This window comes from Egretta garzetta, unplaced genomic scaffold (genome assembly GCF_000687185.1).
Source record: "Egretta garzetta isolate BGI_Z169 unplaced genomic scaffold, ASM68718v1 scaffold29, whole genome shotgun sequence".
Taxonomy (NCBI): domain Eukaryota; kingdom Metazoa; phylum Chordata; class Aves; order Pelecaniformes; family Ardeidae; genus Egretta; species Egretta garzetta.
Genome location: NW_009260796.1, coordinates 191,041 through 210,348, shown reverse-complemented (window position 1 = coordinate 210,348; position 19,308 = coordinate 191,041). Strand labels below are relative to the sequence as shown.

The 19,308-nt window shown below is 40.5% G+C and overlaps 1 protein-coding gene across 1 annotated transcript in view; it reads right to left on the bottom strand.

Annotated features, from left to right (window-relative positions):
• The window catches only part of RERE (arginine-glutamic acid dipeptide repeats), a 183,130-nt gene that overhangs the window by 91,574 nt on the left and 72,248 nt on the right, over positions 1-19,308 (bottom strand). Inside the window, exons 6-8 of the mRNA XM_009646779.2 lie at positions 12,386-12,434; positions 8,563-8,687; positions 7,579-7,678 (exon numbers count right to left, since the gene is read on the bottom strand). Coding sequence (XP_009645074.1) covers positions 7,579-7,678; positions 8,563-8,687; positions 12,386-12,434 — 274 coding nt within the window. The remainder of the gene's footprint in view (positions 1-7,578; positions 7,679-8,562; positions 8,688-12,385; positions 12,435-19,308) is intronic.

Sequence of the window (19,308 nt, the reverse complement as noted above, 5' to 3'; positions counted from 1 at the left end):
TAATATCCTCAAAAGATTTTGCCTACTCTGCTGCTGAAGATGAAGCCACGATTTCAGAGTTCTAACATTACCCCTACGGTGCAAAGCGAGATGACAACAAGGGAAGAAGCCTTTGCTCCTCCTCCTCTCTCCATCCAGCTCAGCCTCGATCAGCTTCTGCAGCGCTTCCTCATACAGTCCTCCGGGACACCAGCAACGCTCACGCTTTAACCATCCGTCAGAGGCAACAGCTCTCATTTCTTTAGGGAAAGTAAACAACGCTGAGCAACAGAGGTGAATGCAGAGTTCTTGCTTGTGCGCCACAACCGGTGAGATGGAGAAAAGGCAGAGGCTGCTGCCCACAACGAGCGTGGGATCAAGGCACGCAGTGGGCAGGACCAGCTCACTCGGGTTGTGTCGCTCAGCTCTATTTCTTGCCTTACGAATGAGAGCACGTTCAAAGCGCCAAGGGATCCAATACAGCTGCAATTATCCCCAGCCTAACAAATGTGGGGGTTTTAAAATGAAAAGGGCTTTCTCCTTGCCTGTTAACTTTGAAAAGGACATCCTTAAGTTTTTACTAAGGGCAAGCCACCACAAATCTTTTCACTGGAAGAATGCCTGGGGATGTTCCTACCTCCTCAGCTGTGCTGATTCGACTGCTAGATAGCTGTCCTACACACCGCACGTGTGAAACGGTGTTAAGAGTATCCCACAAGCAGCACGTGCTTTGCTTTGAAAAACGAACAAAGCCACAAAAGCACCACTTTGGAGGTCGCATTCAAGTTTTCATAGCCAGAATACTGTCAAAAAGCCACAAAGCTTCTCTGTATTTACAAAACACCTTTGCAGATCCTTAATAAGCCTACAACAATCGTGCCAAAGTCCTTCTATACAATTCTCACAGTAAAGAAAGTTGTGAGGGTGGGATAAGAAAAGGAAGAAAAACAGTGAGGGAAACACCTGTGAACACAAGAACAGTTATTCCTATGAAGACACACTGATAAAACTGTGTGTGTATTGCGTGCATGTAGCAAGCTTCCATAAGGTCCTTCTGTGTATCATATATAAAGAACTACCACTGTGTTACAAGTACACATAAATATTTGTTTCCCATATAAAACAAACAAAAAACCAACCCAAACCACGCAATGGACCTTACCGCTGGCTACGTTTGCCCGTTACTTTTTCACACGTACAAAACCAGGTTGCAAAATGATTCACCTTTAACTGACTTGCCTATAAGCACTCTATCCCGTACGAGTTTACAGCATTGCTAACAAATGCAACAAAAAGGGAGTACAACTGATGTTGTAGTGTAAATGAACTCCAAGGATATGACAGACTCACAGTACAGTTATCACATCTGAATTTAAATTGCAGAAGTGATTTACATGGCTCTGGATCCTAAGAGAAGGGCTTATCTTATTACATTTGAAGGCAAAAACTCCTTCAGGTTCCTAAGGAGCAAGACAAAAATTACTCCAGTGATCCACATGCCACTGAATTGAGCCTTCCCAGTGCTGAAGTTTAATTTTAAAACTTGGCCCTTAAGATGATGTCTGTAAGTTCTCTGGTATTCCTTGTTACTCTGATCTTTAATGCTTCCTGATCTGAGAGTTAATAAAGGCAAAACTCAATGTCATTTCTGCTTTTAAGAACATTTAAACTACCTTCTATTACTTTTTTTTGTAGGACAACACTGAACTGCATGGGAAAAACATAACCTGACTTGTCTGACACTGCAAGCCACAGTCCAATAATCTGCCTAAATGCTCTGGCACTGTTTGTTAGAATCATAGAATCGTTTAGGTTGGAAAAGACCTTTAAGATCATCAAGCCCAACCATTACCCTGACCCTGTCATCCCACCACTAAACCCTGTCTCTTAGCTTAAAAGGATACTGTGGACAAGAAGGATGTTCTCCACGACAAGTCCTAGGATCGCACCTCTGAGTCCCACAACGCAGGAACATTCGGGTATTGAATTCCCTATCTCTAAGGGGAGTTTAGCAAAATGTAATGCCAGAATTAGAGTCTCTACAGGAACGCAGGAGAACAAGGACACGCCTGCTTGTCTGAACATGCTTGAATCCAATCCTGCCACAAAACTTTAGTGCAGGGTTCTCTTTATTTTAATCCGAAAACTGGAACTCCTTATCCCCACACACCACAGAAGTATCACAGATCGCCCAGGTTACCCATCAACTGCATGTCTTACAGAAGACATTTATCCACAGGTAAAACATATTGGCCCCACAATTGGCCATTTAAAAAGAAAAAAAACAAAACTTCCACAAGTATATTTCTTCCTTCTACACAAGGGAACCAAGCGGTACGTCAGATGCTTTCCTACACTGAACATGTCATTAGAGTGGGCGATGCACTTGCAAATAAAGAATGCTAAGCAAAATAAGGTAGTTAATTAAACTCGCCTGACTTGGAAAGGGAACGAATTCTAAGGTTTTTGATTGATTTCAAAATTTCAATTAGCTTGGAACAGACAAAAAAAAAAAAAAAAAAAATCATACCCAAACCAACCCACAACTGGCTGATTAAGTCCTGGCTCTCCTGCATGATTTTCTTACGAAGGAACTCCACAGGTACCTTGTAAAGAGTGTGTTTTGAGGGACTTTTGGATAGTATTCTGTTTATTAAAAAGTGATGCCTACCCACACTCAAAGCCCAAAAGCACCAACAAGGCAAAGTGCATTACTGCCAAGTATTAATAATTAAAACTTTCACATCAACCATGCTGGCTCTCAGAATGCAATACTGTTGTCCACAGTGACCCAAAACAAGGTTTGGGAGTAACTCAAATGAGCATTTCCATTTCCCTTTTCACTTATTGGGAAGAATTCTGCGTCAAAGCAACGTGGTTCTCCAGTTCACAAGATAGGAAGAACTAGGTAGCTATAAAAAAAAGAATTAAAATGTTCCCATCACCTACGATTTCACCAATAAAAATGGCTTCACGCACTATGGTTCAATTATGAAACTGGGAAAATAAAAATGTCCTGAATATGCATGTTTTCGTTTCACATGACTAACATTTTAAGGTCTAATGCATCAAATGGCCTTTGTTCATGAATATTTAAACAAAGCACAAAACCCAGCTGGTTTTAGAAAGCCAGCCAAATTCAGCTACCTGTTCTATGGTAGCGTAACAAAAAAGCCCCTCTCTATCTAAAAACACGGTGAAAGACTTTCAGGAACTAAAATGTCCTCTTCCATACCCCCCAGTATGACAGCCAGCACTCATCAGGAGGGCAACAAACTCCAAGTTAAAACTTTATTTCCCTCCTAAGGGTTACAACGACAAATGTGGCATCAAATCCCAACAGCCAAACAAAGGAAGAGGAGTTGAAGTTTACCTGGAACATTAAGCGAATAATTATTTCAATGAGCTGATCTATATGTTGTATTGTGCCTTCCACAATCTTCATTTCTACCCGGTATAATTAACAATAAATCATTCTGGGGGCTACAGCATCTGTTATTACATAAATAAAACACTAGCAAAGGAGCTTGTCATGACTGATTTATACGAAGTGCTGCTCTGAAGTTTATTGGATTTCCATAATAAGAAATCATACCATATCAATTTTATTTTTTTTTACATTAGTCTTCTGGGTTGCATATGATAATTTCTAAACAAAAACACAACTTAGTGCAGGGTATGAGCCTCACAAAAATGATCTGAGGGCTGGAGCCCCTCTCCTATGAGGCCAGGCTGGGAGAGTTGGGGGTGTTCAGCCTGGAGAAGAGAAGGCTGCGGGCAGAGCTGAGTGCGGCCGTTCAGGGCTTCAAGGGGGCCCAGAGGAAAGGGGGGGACAAGCTTTTTAGTAGGGCCAGCTGTGACAGGACAAGGGGTAATGGTTTTAAACTAAACCAGGGTAGGTTTAGACTGGATCTAAGGAAGAAATTCTTTACAGTGAGGGTGGTGAAACCCTGGCAGGGGTTGCCCAGAGAGGGGGTGGAGGCCCCATCCCTGGGAACATTCAAGGCCAGGTTGGACGGGGCTGTGATCAACCTGATGTGGTTAAAGGTGTCCCTGCTCCTGCAGGGGGGTTGGGCTGGGTGACCTCTAGGGGTCCCTTCCAACCCAAAACATTCTATGAAATTATTTATCAGATAAATCTGATATGTTTTAAATAGACAGCGAACAGAAAGATAAAAAGGGCACCATTTTGTCAGGACAACAAACGACCGATCTAACCCGTTTTAAGTCAGTCAAAAAAGTAGGCTCTCAGAAATAAGTCAAAGTTTCTTAAAATATCCCACCTGACAGAACTATCATTCATAAGAAAACACTTTTCCAGAAAAATTCAAAGTGAACAAGGAAAGTATTTTCACTGGTTCCTAAAAATTGCACTGAACAACATTAGTACACAGAATAGCTTTTTGAAGCATGAATAAATCAAACATCGCAGAGGCCTAAGGAACTTTCAAGAGTCATCAAGGTCAAACCTTGCAGATCGTATTTTCTTGGAAGTACAACAGCCTGTGTTCAGGCAGACCTATTTAATGGGAACTACTCTGTTTTGATATAGGGTTGAAAACTAGCCTAGAGAGAGACAGAGGACACCTACAAAAAAGAAACTTCAGCAAAGTGAAGAGATGGTTACAAGACCACCACAGGGTAAGTCTTACTGCTAGACATTAAGATGTCACATTGGGGGGAAGGGAAAATCCTGACAACAGCAGTCAAAAATATTACCCAGGCAAGATTCTTAAAAGGATAAATTAAGAGTTAGTATAGTGCTTTTATTTCAGAAGTATGAAAGCCTCCCCCATTCAGAAAATGAATCAGCAGTGATTTTCTAAAATAGATGTGCACTAGAAATACAAAGAGAAAATAATTGGAAGAACAGAAACAAAATATTTTGGGACTAATCTAAATCTCGGAAGCAAGGAGTCTACAAGTGCAACTACAGGCTCCTTCGACTCCCAAGTGATTAAAGCGGGTAATTAAAGTAGATAAGGAAGCAGTGAAGTTAAATGAATTTTCTGCATTGGTCTTTTATTATAGATGACAAGGGGAAAGAAATTCCAATTCCAAAAGCTCTTTGATGATTATTGGCCTTAACAGAGATTTGAGTCTCTAAGAAGGATGTTAGGGAAGAACTTAGAAAATTCCTGAGTGCTAAGCCACCAGAACCAGATGGCATCCATCCCAAGGGAAAGGAAGGAAATAAAACATAGAACAGGTAAGAAACTGAAGTGGATGTGCAGTACAGACTTGACTGCAATTCGTAGCAAACAGTATCAAAATCTTTAGCACACTGGCTATCTTCAGGAGAGGAACGAAAGGACTAAGATATATACCTTCAGTTCTGAAGTGCGCTGAGAAGCACTGAGAAATAACACTCGACTTTGCAGATGTAAAAGCGAGAACAAGGAAGCATTTAATTTGGGTACAGGATTTGATCTTGGATTTCAGCTGGTCACACGTCAGTGTATAGACTACACTTAAACCATTTTGCAGAGTAAGAATGAAAGTTGTCTTGCTGTTTATTAAATAAATGTTACAGGGGCATGTTTTAGATATTACTCTTATTTTACTCCTGTCTGTTGCAGGAAGCAAGGCAAAAATTGATGCACTCTGTGAAACAGATGTAATCAAATAGAAGCGGAAATAAAACAAGGAAAACCCAGTGCGGGTGGCTTTGGTAAGCTAATGTTACATAAGTACCATTTTTCATGTTAAGAATACAGGCATTTTAACTTTAAAGTAGATATCAAGCTATACATTCCTAGTCGTGGACTTGACCAGTTACAAACTAGTTCTACAACTTACACAGACTGAGCTTCTTTTTAATGTTCTGAAGTATATAAAACCTTCCCATAATAAGATGCTTTTCCAACAGTAAAGAATCAGTTAAGCATATTTAATGTGGTTAATTTGATAAAGTCAGTTCCAGTCACTTTAATAAAACAACCAAACAACAACATGCTTAGGATACTTCCTCTAAACGAACAGATCATCTGATCTCTGTTGCAGTGGTGATCACTCAGTTTCTGATGTGTATCACAACCCCCTACAAGCTTCTAAGTATTTTATAAATAAACGGTTAAAAACTATGCAACTGTAAATAATTAAAGCAGAGGTAGACATAATATTGTGGTCATTAGGTGGTATTTAACATTAGCCAATTTGCAGGAGTACAACATGCTAAGTGGGGTTTTGTTGCTATCACTACTTTTATTTCTACTGAATGAAATTTCTACTGAATGAAAACAAATTACTTGAGCCTCAAGCATTGTGAACAAAGTAATGTACGAGTCACTGGACATAGCTACAGTGCTAGACACTGAGGTGGAAAACGCTTAAAACTACTTTTAGGAAAGGAGATCTTTAAAAATTAAATCTGAAGCTACGCCCACTCCTTGGGCAGCTTAACAAAAACCATGGTCAACTGAAGCTGATCCCAGCTTCCAGTCCCACCAGCTGCACATGGGGTCCGTACATTTCTACTGTGATTGCCCCTAAAACATTTTACAGATCTAGCTAGAAACTCATTCAGCAAAGGGTACATCCTATCCTTTTCCACAGCTTTCACAAGCGCATGTGGGCAGAATGTAGCCAATAACCACAGGACAGAACTCAACTGTTCATACCACCAAGATATGTTTTATGGATAGAAGATGACATAAAAAGAGGAAGAATGAAAATTGTTTGTTGGGAGAGTGAGCAGATCTGTCTATGTGCTTCTTCAGAGTAACACATGACCAGTTACACATAATTCCTGTTGTTATATTTCAGGAAGAGAACAACGGAGACACAACAGAGGTCAGCATAGCATCACTACCACCACAATTCTCCAAAAGCTGCAGACAGGGCTCTGGGGGAACAACCAGTTATAGATTTCTATACATTTCATTATGTTACCAAAAAAGACAGAATGATAGATAAGTTTCTTCAGCTTGATCTTAAAATACCATTTCATGCCCCATGATTTACTGATGTTAGTGCCCCCGCTCTCCCCAGAACAGTTAATTGCTGTGGCTGCACTGAAACTGCGTGAGCATCTCGGCATACACTATGTAACTACTCACCAATGCTTTATTTATGCACATTATGTTTATGCAAGAGATAACTGGACATAGATGCATCTAAATATAAATGATAATGAAGACTGGATCATGAGTGGGACAAGTTTCAGAGAGTCACTACCACATACATGACACTGTACGTCTGATGGCATTATGAATTTTCCTTCCTAGGAAATAACTACTGTTTTCCTACAGCCAGAAGCTAGATGGACTGCATGAAAGGGCCAGCAGCCAGGTCAGGTGTCAGGCAAATAAGTAACAGTTCCGGCTGGTGTACTTGACCTGGGCAGCTTCCCGTACAGCCTGTTCACTAGCTGTCATCTTAAAGGCACTACCCAACAGTTTCTCTGGAGTTCTGTAGGCTAGACTTCTAAAAACTAGTTGGTTTTGAAAAGCAGTTACAATATCCTTGGATACTACCATACTCACATTGTGATTCCCCAAATCTATTTTACCTCCTAAATATTTTAGGTGCTACATGCTTTAAGTAGTCCAGAAATAAATGGAAAGACTGTTCCTCCATGCAGTAGTTTTATGTACTTACTGTATTGAGTGCGTTAAGCGTAGTGTCGTCACGGGAGGCTGCAACACAACCATCTTCTGTGGATCCTCCATCACACATGCCTGCAAAAGCTGCCATGCTCCTTGATAGTTTGAGGGGAAAAAAGTTTAAATTCTTCAGCTACTGTTGGATGGACACATCATGCAATACAAAAAGAGTGTATTTACATCTTAAATCACAAATTTCAGGGCCTTGCAATACTGTGGAAGCAAGTAGAACAAGGCACCACAAACATGGCTGTTTGTTCTGCAAACCTGAGTCACCTCAGCATATGGAACAATTAATTCAAAATTAAATTTTAACCTAAGTGGATTTCATCAACTAAAAATCTGCACTGCAGTAGTACCAAAGCCTGATCAGGATTATGGAAGATAAAACCTCCATACATGAGGACAGAGTCTCACCAGAGACAGCAAACCTTTTGTTGTAATCTTAGTTTTATTATGTTAGAAAACTGACTTAAATTGCAGATTTCCCACATCTCTGAATTCTTGCAAACTACAAGTAATTTACTCATACTCTGAATTATTATGAGGCCCACCAGTGCATCTGATTAATCTGCCAGGCATACCAGAGATCTGTATGAATCTGAAATGCAAACTAGAGCTCATTCAAAAAACAGTCAGTCTCTGAAGGAATCCTATGCTACCACGAGTATTCCACTCATAGCAGTTACTTCTCTTGTTACACATGACACATCCAAAGCTCTTTCTATCACGCTAGCACATACTGCTGGCTCTGAATTTTAAATCCAAGAGCCAGAGCCAATGGAAAGATTCTGTGTTGGCCCAACATCAAATCAGAGCATTCTTGTCTCGAAGTAAACATTTCAGCTTATCTGGTTAACAGCCATGCTACACCAAAACAGAATAGAAAGGAGTGACCGTAGCCAGCTGCACGCACAGGGCAGCCCACATGTCCACTACAGCATTCTAAAGACATCGGTAATATCTTGGCTGAAATTACCTTGCTGCCCGGAGGTACATAAGTAAGTCACAGTCATTGACTCCTGGCATCCACACAAGTTCTTCGTGCTGTGTCACTGTGTCACCATCTGGGGAAGGAAATGGCTGTAGATCAGGAAGCTTAGCCTAGAAAAAACAATAAAATGAAGAGTTCATACAGGCATTTACAGTTGTTAATGATGTTAGGAGCATGCACAAGCGTTATTGGTAACCAAGTTTGGAAGTACTCTGGAATAATACGGTCTCATAGATGGAAGATACTCGGACAATAGGTGGTGAAGCTATTTGATCCAAGTTTCCAAAGTTTGAGAAAACTGGGTCATCAAGCCCCAATCTATTCACTTTAGCCAGCATTCCTTCTTTTAGAAGGGCAGTTCATGTTCTGACAATTACGCAGGGTTAACGCCACCTCTCAGCCCACCACCAGCGAAGCCCTTCTGTATACAGACCAAGTACAAGCAGGTCTGCAGAAATACCACAGCTTGAAAGCAAACCATTTTGTACTGCATATGCAGAGTCCTCCATTACAGAGAAGTCAAACACTGCTGCACAAATTACCCTCAAAGAGACAGACAGTGTTCATATGTCCAAAAGATGCTGTTACAACTCCTGCCTGCCAGGCTAAAACATACTCATACAACATCCTAATATGAGAGAAGGCAAGAATGTGGCTACCATGTGTGTACCGTTTTAAAATCAGTTTAAAACCCTATGCATTTGACACGAAATCGAAAATGAAGTCCTCTGTAATCATTAAAACTCTGAAAAGAAACAAAGACATTTCCTGAAAGTGAGATAGCTCAGGGAAATGAACCCTGCCACTGAAGCAGTATTGCACTGCAGCCAGAGACCCTATTAGCATCTTTAGTCATCTGCTGCTATGGCATGAGATAGCTGAGAGCCTCTTCAGAAACAGCTTTTAAGCCCTGTAATTACCTCCTATACTTACAACGCTAAACATATTTGAGAGGCAACATTTATACATAACCGGTAATTACAAGTCACAGGTTCAGATGTCTTTCATGTTCTGCTCTTTAATCTGTACTTTATTTTACTTCTTGCCTGGGAAAATGGGTATGTCACTGAACTTCTCTTCTGGAAAAGGATAAGTTGAGATTGCGAGGAGAGCTATGCATTCTAGCAATGAGGGTGCTTTCACAAATTAACATTCATCCTAATGTACCCCTAGGATCATGCTTAATTACTAGAGTTACTCCTAAGAGCAACTTCCTCTTGGACACCTCTGGTCATTTGCTGTTTTCATAAGAGATCATTTAGTAGAGGCCCACTCTCCTCCTCCTATGTGTGTGCATTTTGAGAACAACCACAATTCTACAAAATGTGTATCTTCACTTGTGTCCCTACTTGCTATGATGATACAAGCAGTAGTTTGAGGTAGCTCTGCACTAAATACCAAAAAAGCCACCTGCAGTCCTCTAGCACACATAACACGTACGATTTAAGGAAAATGAAGGCAACAGATGTTCATCAGAAACCCCTACGGGGATTTCAGGTTTCTGGATTCTGCTACATACACCTTATTCTCAAGAAGGTGCGTGGAGGAAAGCACAGCCATTCCTTGAGTTAACAGAACCCACTGCATCGAGAAGACTATTTTAACACTTTCCACAGAATGAATCAGACTACAGAACAGAAAGCGGCAAATACCATCTTCAGTCTGACTTCCTACCATGGCCTACAATCAACCTTTCAAACATCTTAAGATTATACCTTACACTGATTAACAGGATGAGAATATATCCTCTTAGCAATGACATCTGTCACAAACATAGGTGCTCAGGAAACGAGTGAAAGAACAGTGCAAGTTTAAATATTGAGTGAACAAAAATTCACAGTATTCTGAAGCAGTGGACCTTCTTACCTTTTTTTCCCCCATCCATAAATGCATCTGGTAATTATACCTTACAGCACAGGTGACTAATACCTGCCACAATATTAGATGACAATTTGAGATGAAAGTTGTTTTGAAGGTATCATTTACAGCACTCTTATGACTACTGAAGAGAAGACTACAGGTTTAACTGCCAAGGACTTTTTTTCCTCTAAGTGCAGAACATCCTTAAGAACGTTACATAGGTTCCATGAATGTTTACTTTCATTAGTTATTAAACAAGATTTTTAAAAGAGTCTGAACGAATATTCATCACGTAGATAAAAGAAAAAAAAAAACCCAGTACTTGGGACAGTACAAAGTCAGTTCCACGGGTAAAGGAGATCACGCAGTTTCTAGTGACAGATCTGGCCTTACAAACCAGCATAAGTTGTGTGTTAATGCTCTTTAAGAACAGATTATTTTCAATGCTTATGAAGGATTTCCCTCAAATTAAAACTAACATAACAGGAACAAACTAAGATCTAAAGTCTGAGCCTTATTCTGCTTCCCAGTGTTTGGACACATCTGGCATGCTTCCTCAATGTCTGTTTAATTACCCAAATGATTTAAGGCACTGCTCTTAAGAAGTTACAGCTCTTACTGTGTCTCTCAGTCAAACAACCAACACAAATGAGGTCTACCTATCTTTAAAATCAAAGCTTATCCTCTCTACAGCATCAGAAAGTGAAAAGAAAGCCTGCACAAAAAACAACCCGGGAAATACAAATAAGATACTATAACATGACTTCTGTAGACTATGGACAAAAGGGCTATTTCAATAATCATCCAGAATTACTGTGCCTTCTAGTTAGAAAGAATTTAAACTGCGTTGTATGAAAAATATGAAGAGAAAAGGGTGAGGACCAGCTAACATCTTGAATGGCAGGGGGAGAGGGTGTTGGTGATGGTGGCCCATGGCAACACAGCAAGAGGCTATCGAGAAAGAGGTTTATCCCTGACAGCTGCCAAAACTGCTCCAGTTATAAATACTGATTTCATTTTTAAGACAACTGTTGAATTACTAAATACACGATGGCCCCCCCGACTTTTATGTTGAAGTACCCGAGTTGGCCAAACTTCATTTAACATACAAAAATAAGAAGAGAACATGTGCAGGCTTCGAGGGTAAACACAAGTGAATGAGGAAATGCAAAGCCACAGACACGACACCAGACAGAGCGCGCTCGGAGACAAACACGAAAGGGAGAGCAGATTTACAGTGAATTCTGCATTCCTGACAGCTTAACAGACATGCTTAAAAGCACTCCATCCTGCGTTAAAAGGTGGATACGTACATAAATATATACATGTATCTCACCACAGCTGCTGTACAGGGAACAAACCTCTCTCATGTTTAAACTCCCCTCATCCTTCTAATTTTCTAGTGGTGTTGTTTGAAAACGGCCGTCTTTTTTTAATCCCTTCTAATAGAACTCCATTTTGTTTAAATACATAGAATCACAAAAAGGAACTGTTATAGGCAACATAATATCAACTTGACAATTTTACCAGGCAAATTAAAATTAAAACATCTACTTTCAACATAACTGGAGAACATCACCAAATTATGTTTTTATAGCTTATTAAAACACTGCTTGGTGAAAGCCAGTTGAGATCACATTCATTTTTAACTTCAGAATGTGCCCAATAATAGCTGAGATTCTTCCTCCATTTCCAGTAGTTACTCATATTCCTTCAATCATATTCTAGAATTAACCTGATAGCACCTCTGCTAGCAGAAATCATTAACATATCAACACTTGACATAGAAAAATCTCATTAACTGGGCTGAGGAATTCTAAAGAACTCATGATGAATCTAAAAAACTCATTGTATTTGAATACATACAATTTTAAATAAGCATCCTCTGAACAAATGAAGTGGCAAAAGCATGCCCTCTGGCTATTAGAATAAAAACAAAATCCCTTACCTGATGACTGGGTCCAACTCTGATTTCACCTTGGGTACTGTTCAGCCTCCTAATATATAAAGAAAACAAGAGAGTAACGAGACAGAATTACAATTAATGAAATTTAGGATCATATTCTGTGTTTTTTGTCATTGCATTTCCAACGCAAATGGAAAAGAAGCAAAAGTAATACATTATTAAGAAAAAAAAGAAAGGATATAGTCAGGTGTATTACAGGCCACACTACAAATGGCAAAACCCAACAGGGCAAAGTCTGGAGCTTTCTGTCAAGCAGTTGAAGTCAAAAAGAGGATCGGTGTGATCTGTCCTCGGAGCAGCAGGAAAGCACTGGGCAGCTGATAGTGGGACACACATCTTCCTACTTCTTGATGTTTAGATTTCATGCAATGCAGAAGTAGCACTGACTTCTAATCAAGATCCTTTAGAAGCCTCTACAGTTCTCCGCAGCTCTGAACTGCTCAAGGCTTTAGCCAGCCAACTCAAAAGCCTGCGAGGCAAAGAATCACCTTCCAACAGGCATCTGGCTTCACTAGTGCCGTGTTCCTCTAACTGCTTATTTCGACACCAAACCTAAAATAACGCAGACAAGTGTGCTAAGCACTATGCTACCGATTAATACGCAGGAAATGCCACGTTCCTCATGAACATCTGGGTGGTCATTTTTGTTTTGAAAGAGAAAATACCTTAAATAAAAATATTTGGGGTGTTAATCTTTGAAGAACAGAGCCTTGCACTACCAGAATTGGCAAAACTAATTCCTCTTTTTCCAGGCAGAGTTCATGGAAAAACCACGCAAGTTACTTTGGATCTCACACGCAAAATTATCTAGCTCTTGTTTTAAGAAGTGAAAATTATTATTGCTGCTGTTAACGCATTTGCTAAAATCACATCAGGTACCGGGACACAGAAGCACGGAAAAATCTAGAAAGCAATAAAAACACGCCCTGTAACATTTGTAGAAGTGAATCTAGTTCAATTAATCTAAAAGGGCTTCCCATCTACTCAATACACTTGGCCCTCATATTTTTCCACTATTTTGAAAAGGTATTTATATAAAAAGCTTCACGTTCCAAATGAACTGTCCTCCGTGCAGTGAGAATTACACGGCAAAGGGCTCCGTGCTGCTCACACCAATGGCTGCAGTCACTGAAACATCACATTATATGGTAGAAGAAAAACTATTTTTTCATGTTGCAGTAGAATTACCCTGGCAACAGCAGAAGTTAAAGGGAGGCCAATATAAGCCAGGATGACAGATCTGACACGACGGAATTTATTGTTCTTCCTAAATTTTGAACAGACTAACAGAGCAAATACAACTTGATCATTCAGGAGTGCCCTTTGACCCCTTCTTTATTAAATATATTACAATATAAGCAACAAGAAGGCACGTGAAACTATTTACTGGAAATACTAATTTCTCAAGTATTACAGTTGAATCCATGGGACCTCTCTGCTGTAATGTCACATACCCAGCTCTTTTCAAGAGCCACATCAGTGTAGTCTGTAAAGGCACTTGTGCCTGAACATTGGTATTTGGGACGCTGAACACAGTTACAGGCTGAAAACTTAAATGACCCTCCAAGACTCCTGTGAAATAGCATTAAAGAACAACCAAATCCAAGGAAATTCAATATCCTTAAGGTCAACATTCTTCTTTTCCTATAAATTGTTCTTATTTAAACAGACATCCTTTATTTATATTCTGCATATTACACGAGAAGGATGACAAAATTCAGAGCTGTTAGAAGACAAACTTTTGACTTTAACCCTTCAGTAACGCAAGACATTTAAGTGAGTCTCAACACACCAGCAAGGAAGAGCACATGCATAAACCTAACAGATCCCCATCCTTAATCTGGAAACAGCAAACTTAAATTCATCTTGCAATTTGCTGTTAGAGGAATAATGACATCATTTGACAAGTAAGCTGCTGCCCTGCAGGATTTCTTATTCACCCTGTTATGTTCACAGCAATCATAAGCAATGACTGAGAGTTTCCTTTAAACGGTAAAAATGAAGATCACAGCTGTAAACTGCGAGCCCCGAGCAAAACTAACAACGGCTCGCCCAAACCATTAAATGCCATTTGAAGTCAGAAAGGTTACTGGAGGGTTTTTTTACCTGATCATCTGCATCTCTTCATGAACATTTTCACCTCAAAATTTTTAAGTACGTTGCACATATGTATTAAGTTTAACTTCACCTTACTGACCATTCGGAAGTGTTATTCATTGGTGCACAAGAGGGTAAACTAAGCAGTGGATCTGACCAGACCTTATCCAAGACAACGTGACAGGAGAACCGGTGAGATGGGAATAAACACAGGTTTTGTAACACTCAATCTTATGTCGTGATGCCTACAGAACACTACCTCCCCGGTAAGCAGATCCACTCTAAAATATGTGTCAGAAGTCTCCTGAAAAGAACGAGAACACATCAAAATGTTTTTCTCCAATGCATATTTCTGCAAGACATGATCTGACACTGTTCTCTGGTTTTCAGGTTATGCAAAGAAATGACTGAACTAGAAAATAAATTTTATATTTACAACAAAGTTATAAATTAAATACTAGGGTACTTTTTTTTTCAGCTACAAGGTGTCAGAATTTTTCCCTCCGAGGAAGGAAGGGGAAACCAACAACAGAAAAATGCTGATGCTCTTCCTTTCTTCCCAGAATTCATTTTCAAGCCATGCACATCTCCACTAGTCAGTGCAAGTCAAACTCAGAACATGCCTATGCAGTTTCTGCCAGCTACACTACTTCACAGCAGCCAAAGGCCGCACGAGTTGGTTTTGTACCTAAATAGAAAGTTAAGCTATTTTCTGTTTAGATCGGAAAAAACACAGCGCTCCAAATGTCCCCCAACTCCCAATGCCTTCAGTTGCACCATACTGCATAGGATACAGAAAGCATTTAAGACTCAAGGCTGATTATAGGATGCTGGAGGTAAAAAGCAAAGTTTTGGATGGGCCTTCTGCTCCTAACAATTCAGTTCGCTGGGGCACTCAGTGGGGCTATCCAGCCACAACTCCTCACATAGAAATGAAGTGTCGAGAGAAATATTTCTGTGTGCCTTTTCATCACTCATTTTCCATCTCCTGATTATATTCACACCCTAATGGTACCCCCTCCCCCTGCCCCAAAAGGTAAGGACTGGCCTGAATTCAGCTGCCGTGCAGGAAGCTCTTTCTGGCTACACTACACCACACTTTTTTTTTTTTTCTTCCTTTTAAGAGGGCACAAAGCTGATGGCTCTGCAAGGGCACACAATCTGTTAAATAATTTTTACTGTTCCCACATCCCCAGGAATGGGTTTGCAACTGGAGAGAAAATTCTTGCTATGGCAACTAAAATGCACTGTAGATTTTTAAGCTAAATTATATTGGTGGAGAGCAATTACAATAATAATGGAACGGCACTCTGTGTTTATTCTATGGGAAAGAAAAAAAAAAAAAAAAAAAAAGAGGACCCAACACTGTATATGAAATCTGACACAAAAGAAACTGATGTAACAAAGCAGTATCCATAGCAACAACAACTTAATATTTCAGTCCTCTTCAGCTGCAGTGGATTAAATATAATGACAAGATGTTCCCTTTGAAAAGTAACCTGTTGCCATGACAACGTTGTATTCTGCAAAGTAAACAGGGGCTGGTCAGAAAGGAGATGGAAGCCTGCGACTGAATATCAAAAAGGCAAGAAGCTTCTGTGGCAGAGCAGGGCAAAACAAGCACCCTCTAATCCGAGAGGGGCTTGTTCCAAACAGTCTGGAGAGAAGAGAGAGGATGTTCACTTCTATAAAGCTTTGTCCTTTCAATTCTAAAGCAACAGGGGAGGTTGGAGGTTCAAGGCCAAAGGCAGCACCGCTGAGAGAAAAGAGTTCAGAGGTGAGGATGAGAAAGCAATAGGAGACAGCACAGGGTGGTGCGGAGCTTTAATTTATCAGCTTTAGAGAGAAGGAAAGAGGAAGGAAGGCTGGCAACAACAGTTCCTGCTCGACTTCCAATACAGAACCAAGTTTAACCCTCTCTGTTTATCATCTGCCGCCTCGTCTGTCCTGTACACCAGACCCGTGCCATTTATGCAAAAGCTGGCACAACTGGGAGCCTTTGTCTGTGAAAACAAGGCAGCATCGCAATGCCATCAAGGACCAAAACAGGGCAACAAAAGAACTGCCACGAGACAGAGTTTGAGCTGCAGTGAAGCACACCAGGTCGGCTTGGAGGATAACTCGGGTTCAGGACTTGCAGTGCCACCTGCTATGACGGTATTGCCAGAGCCATGCAGGATTCAAGGCTGGAAACTTGCAGCAAAACTCTCCAGAGTTTGGAGGCAATGGCAAAAGGCAACCCGCAGGTTTCTGCGTAGCACTTCTCCGCGCTATCCTATCCTTGACATGAAGCCAAGCCAGTTCTTTACCCAGCATATTTAGCGAAGACCTTCGCTAGGAAGCCAGGCTTCTGAAAGAAACTACGCGTGCTGCGTACATAAGGTGGACCTGCAAGGTCAGGGATCACGCGTACAAGCTGGAAGCTTGGGAACGGTGATGCTGCTTTCTCTCATGTTTCCCTTTTTACTACCAAAGTTCAGCAAGAAACACGCTATGCGGTAATTGCACCTTTTTTAATACTGACTGACATGCCTGAAGGGGGGTGAGGGAGGTGGTAGCACCGCAGCATCACGTGAGCCAACGACGTTCCTCACCGGTTATTTCACCCAGCAACAGATACGGTTTAGTTTCCTTCTGCTGTGGTCACCGCACGCTCGGGGCTCTGCCCCACATACTGCACTTCCACTGCCTTTCTGAAACACCTGCCAGCGTCAGCTCAGAAAACATGAAAATAGCTTAATGCTACCAATAAGTTTAAAAAAACCAAAGAAAACCACACACCAACAAACACACGCCACCACACCAAAACAAAACAGCACAACACAAACATCCCATAGAGGCCAGCATTCTGTGCTACGCATTTAACCATCAGGCCTGATTCTGTATATCGAGGTGATCTGTAATTAAGCTAGAGGAATGCTTCAACAGAAAAAGGTTTTTAAACTGGCCAAATTGCTCGGGCACAGCCTACCTCTCAAACAGCTCTTCTCTGAAGAGCTCTCCAAAAAGGGTTTTCAAAACCACCTTGCTAAAAACCACCGCCTACCGCAACACATGCCTATCACGATGGCAAAACTTCACCGCGCAAAAGAAGTTTCAAACGATGAAACTAGAAGCACCCTCACCCTCACCAGCCCGCACCGCAGCCTGTAGGAGGGGAGAGGGCTGTGAAGCTGGGGCCAAAGCGGGGCCAGAACAGCGATCACGGTGTATTCACAGCACAAGGACAGACTGTGAACTAAGGACCTGTGCAAAAACAGTTGGAAGAGGTAATCGTTTTTATATGACAAAAAATTAAAATTAAAGCTAGGATATGCAGGGGTTGGGGGTGTGTGTGTGTGCTTTTTTGGTTTTAATAAGCAATAACAAGCTACAGCACTAAACAATGGATCTTATGAGATTTGGGTTTATTTATAAAGCCTGATAGAAAAAAAAAATCAATGGCTTACTAAATAAAACCAAAACCAGATTAGATATATATATTATAGGCAGAACAGATTATAAATTGCTATTGTACACTTTAACATTGATGTAGCCAAACAGTGACTATTATTGGCAAGATATTCAGTTACATAAATCGGAAGTGTGATACAGTAAGGCAATTAGTAGATATTTGTGATTTCTGTGAAATTAATATAAATCTGAAGTGGTCAGGAAAGAGAAAGTATCAGGAAAAGTTTTTTTTAAAAAAATCCTGTTATGCAAATGGTCCAATACCCAAGATGAAAGATGTGCTCTTCAGAGGCAGTTCTAAAAACATCTGGCAAGGATCATTCTGTTCCATTTCTAAAGGGACAAAAACCGAGACAACAAAATTCCTCCACTCCAACTTCAGCTGGTTAAAAAAAAAAAAAAAAAAGAGTTTATCAGGGCCTGAAAGGGACTGGCATTACATTCAAGAGATCCATTTGGTAGAACATTCTGTTTCATTTTATTCCGTGCATCCATAAAACAAAATGCAGAACTTCCCTTGCCATCCTTCCTCCCTCATCCGACGCTGTGCAGGCTGTCTGCAAAGACTTAACTATAAAAAAAAAAGCTTTACATATATTGGCTCCTCTGCAGCACTAAAAAAGCCGTAAGATTTCACCACCGTGATGCAAAATAGACTGCCCACAAACACAGAAGCCTCCGGCATACATAACACCTCTAGTCTTACTTTCTCCAGCCATCTGCATATGGTCACTGTTGGCAGACAGGATACTGAGCCAAACGGATCCTCAGTTTGACCCAGGAAAACCATTCTTACGCCTGTTATGGTCTTACATTACACAGTTCAAAACACAAAAGGGACAATCAGGTTCAGGCCATTCAACCTTTAACCAAAAAAACCCCACAACTACCACGAGCCTGTGAGTCAGGTGCCCGAGAGAACTGGCTCCTTGCCCCCAAAAAAGCAGCAATTCTTGCTTAAAGGCAACGAGTTCGTCACACTGTTTTGTTTTCATTATATGGGGACCTATATCAATTTACACATCAAACAATGGCTTGTTAGCTTTTTCCAACAATTAACTTCTACATAAAAAAAATTTACTTCAAGGTACCCGATTTCACATGTCCAGCTTGCACTTGTGCCTTAAATCTTTTTTTTTATGCAAGATTTTAAAGTCCCTTTTCTAGACAAAGTATCTTAATGCTCAGAAAAATATTCTTGCTAATGGTTAGTCTCTAGTAAGTTCAAGTTTTCTTTAAAACCTGTTGTAAAAGTGTGTTATAACAAAAAAAACCGCATGAGCGATTTTGTGTTCCGAGCGAAAAAAAAAAATCAAAGGTGGATTTCAGGCAAATGAACTTATACGGGAATGTTT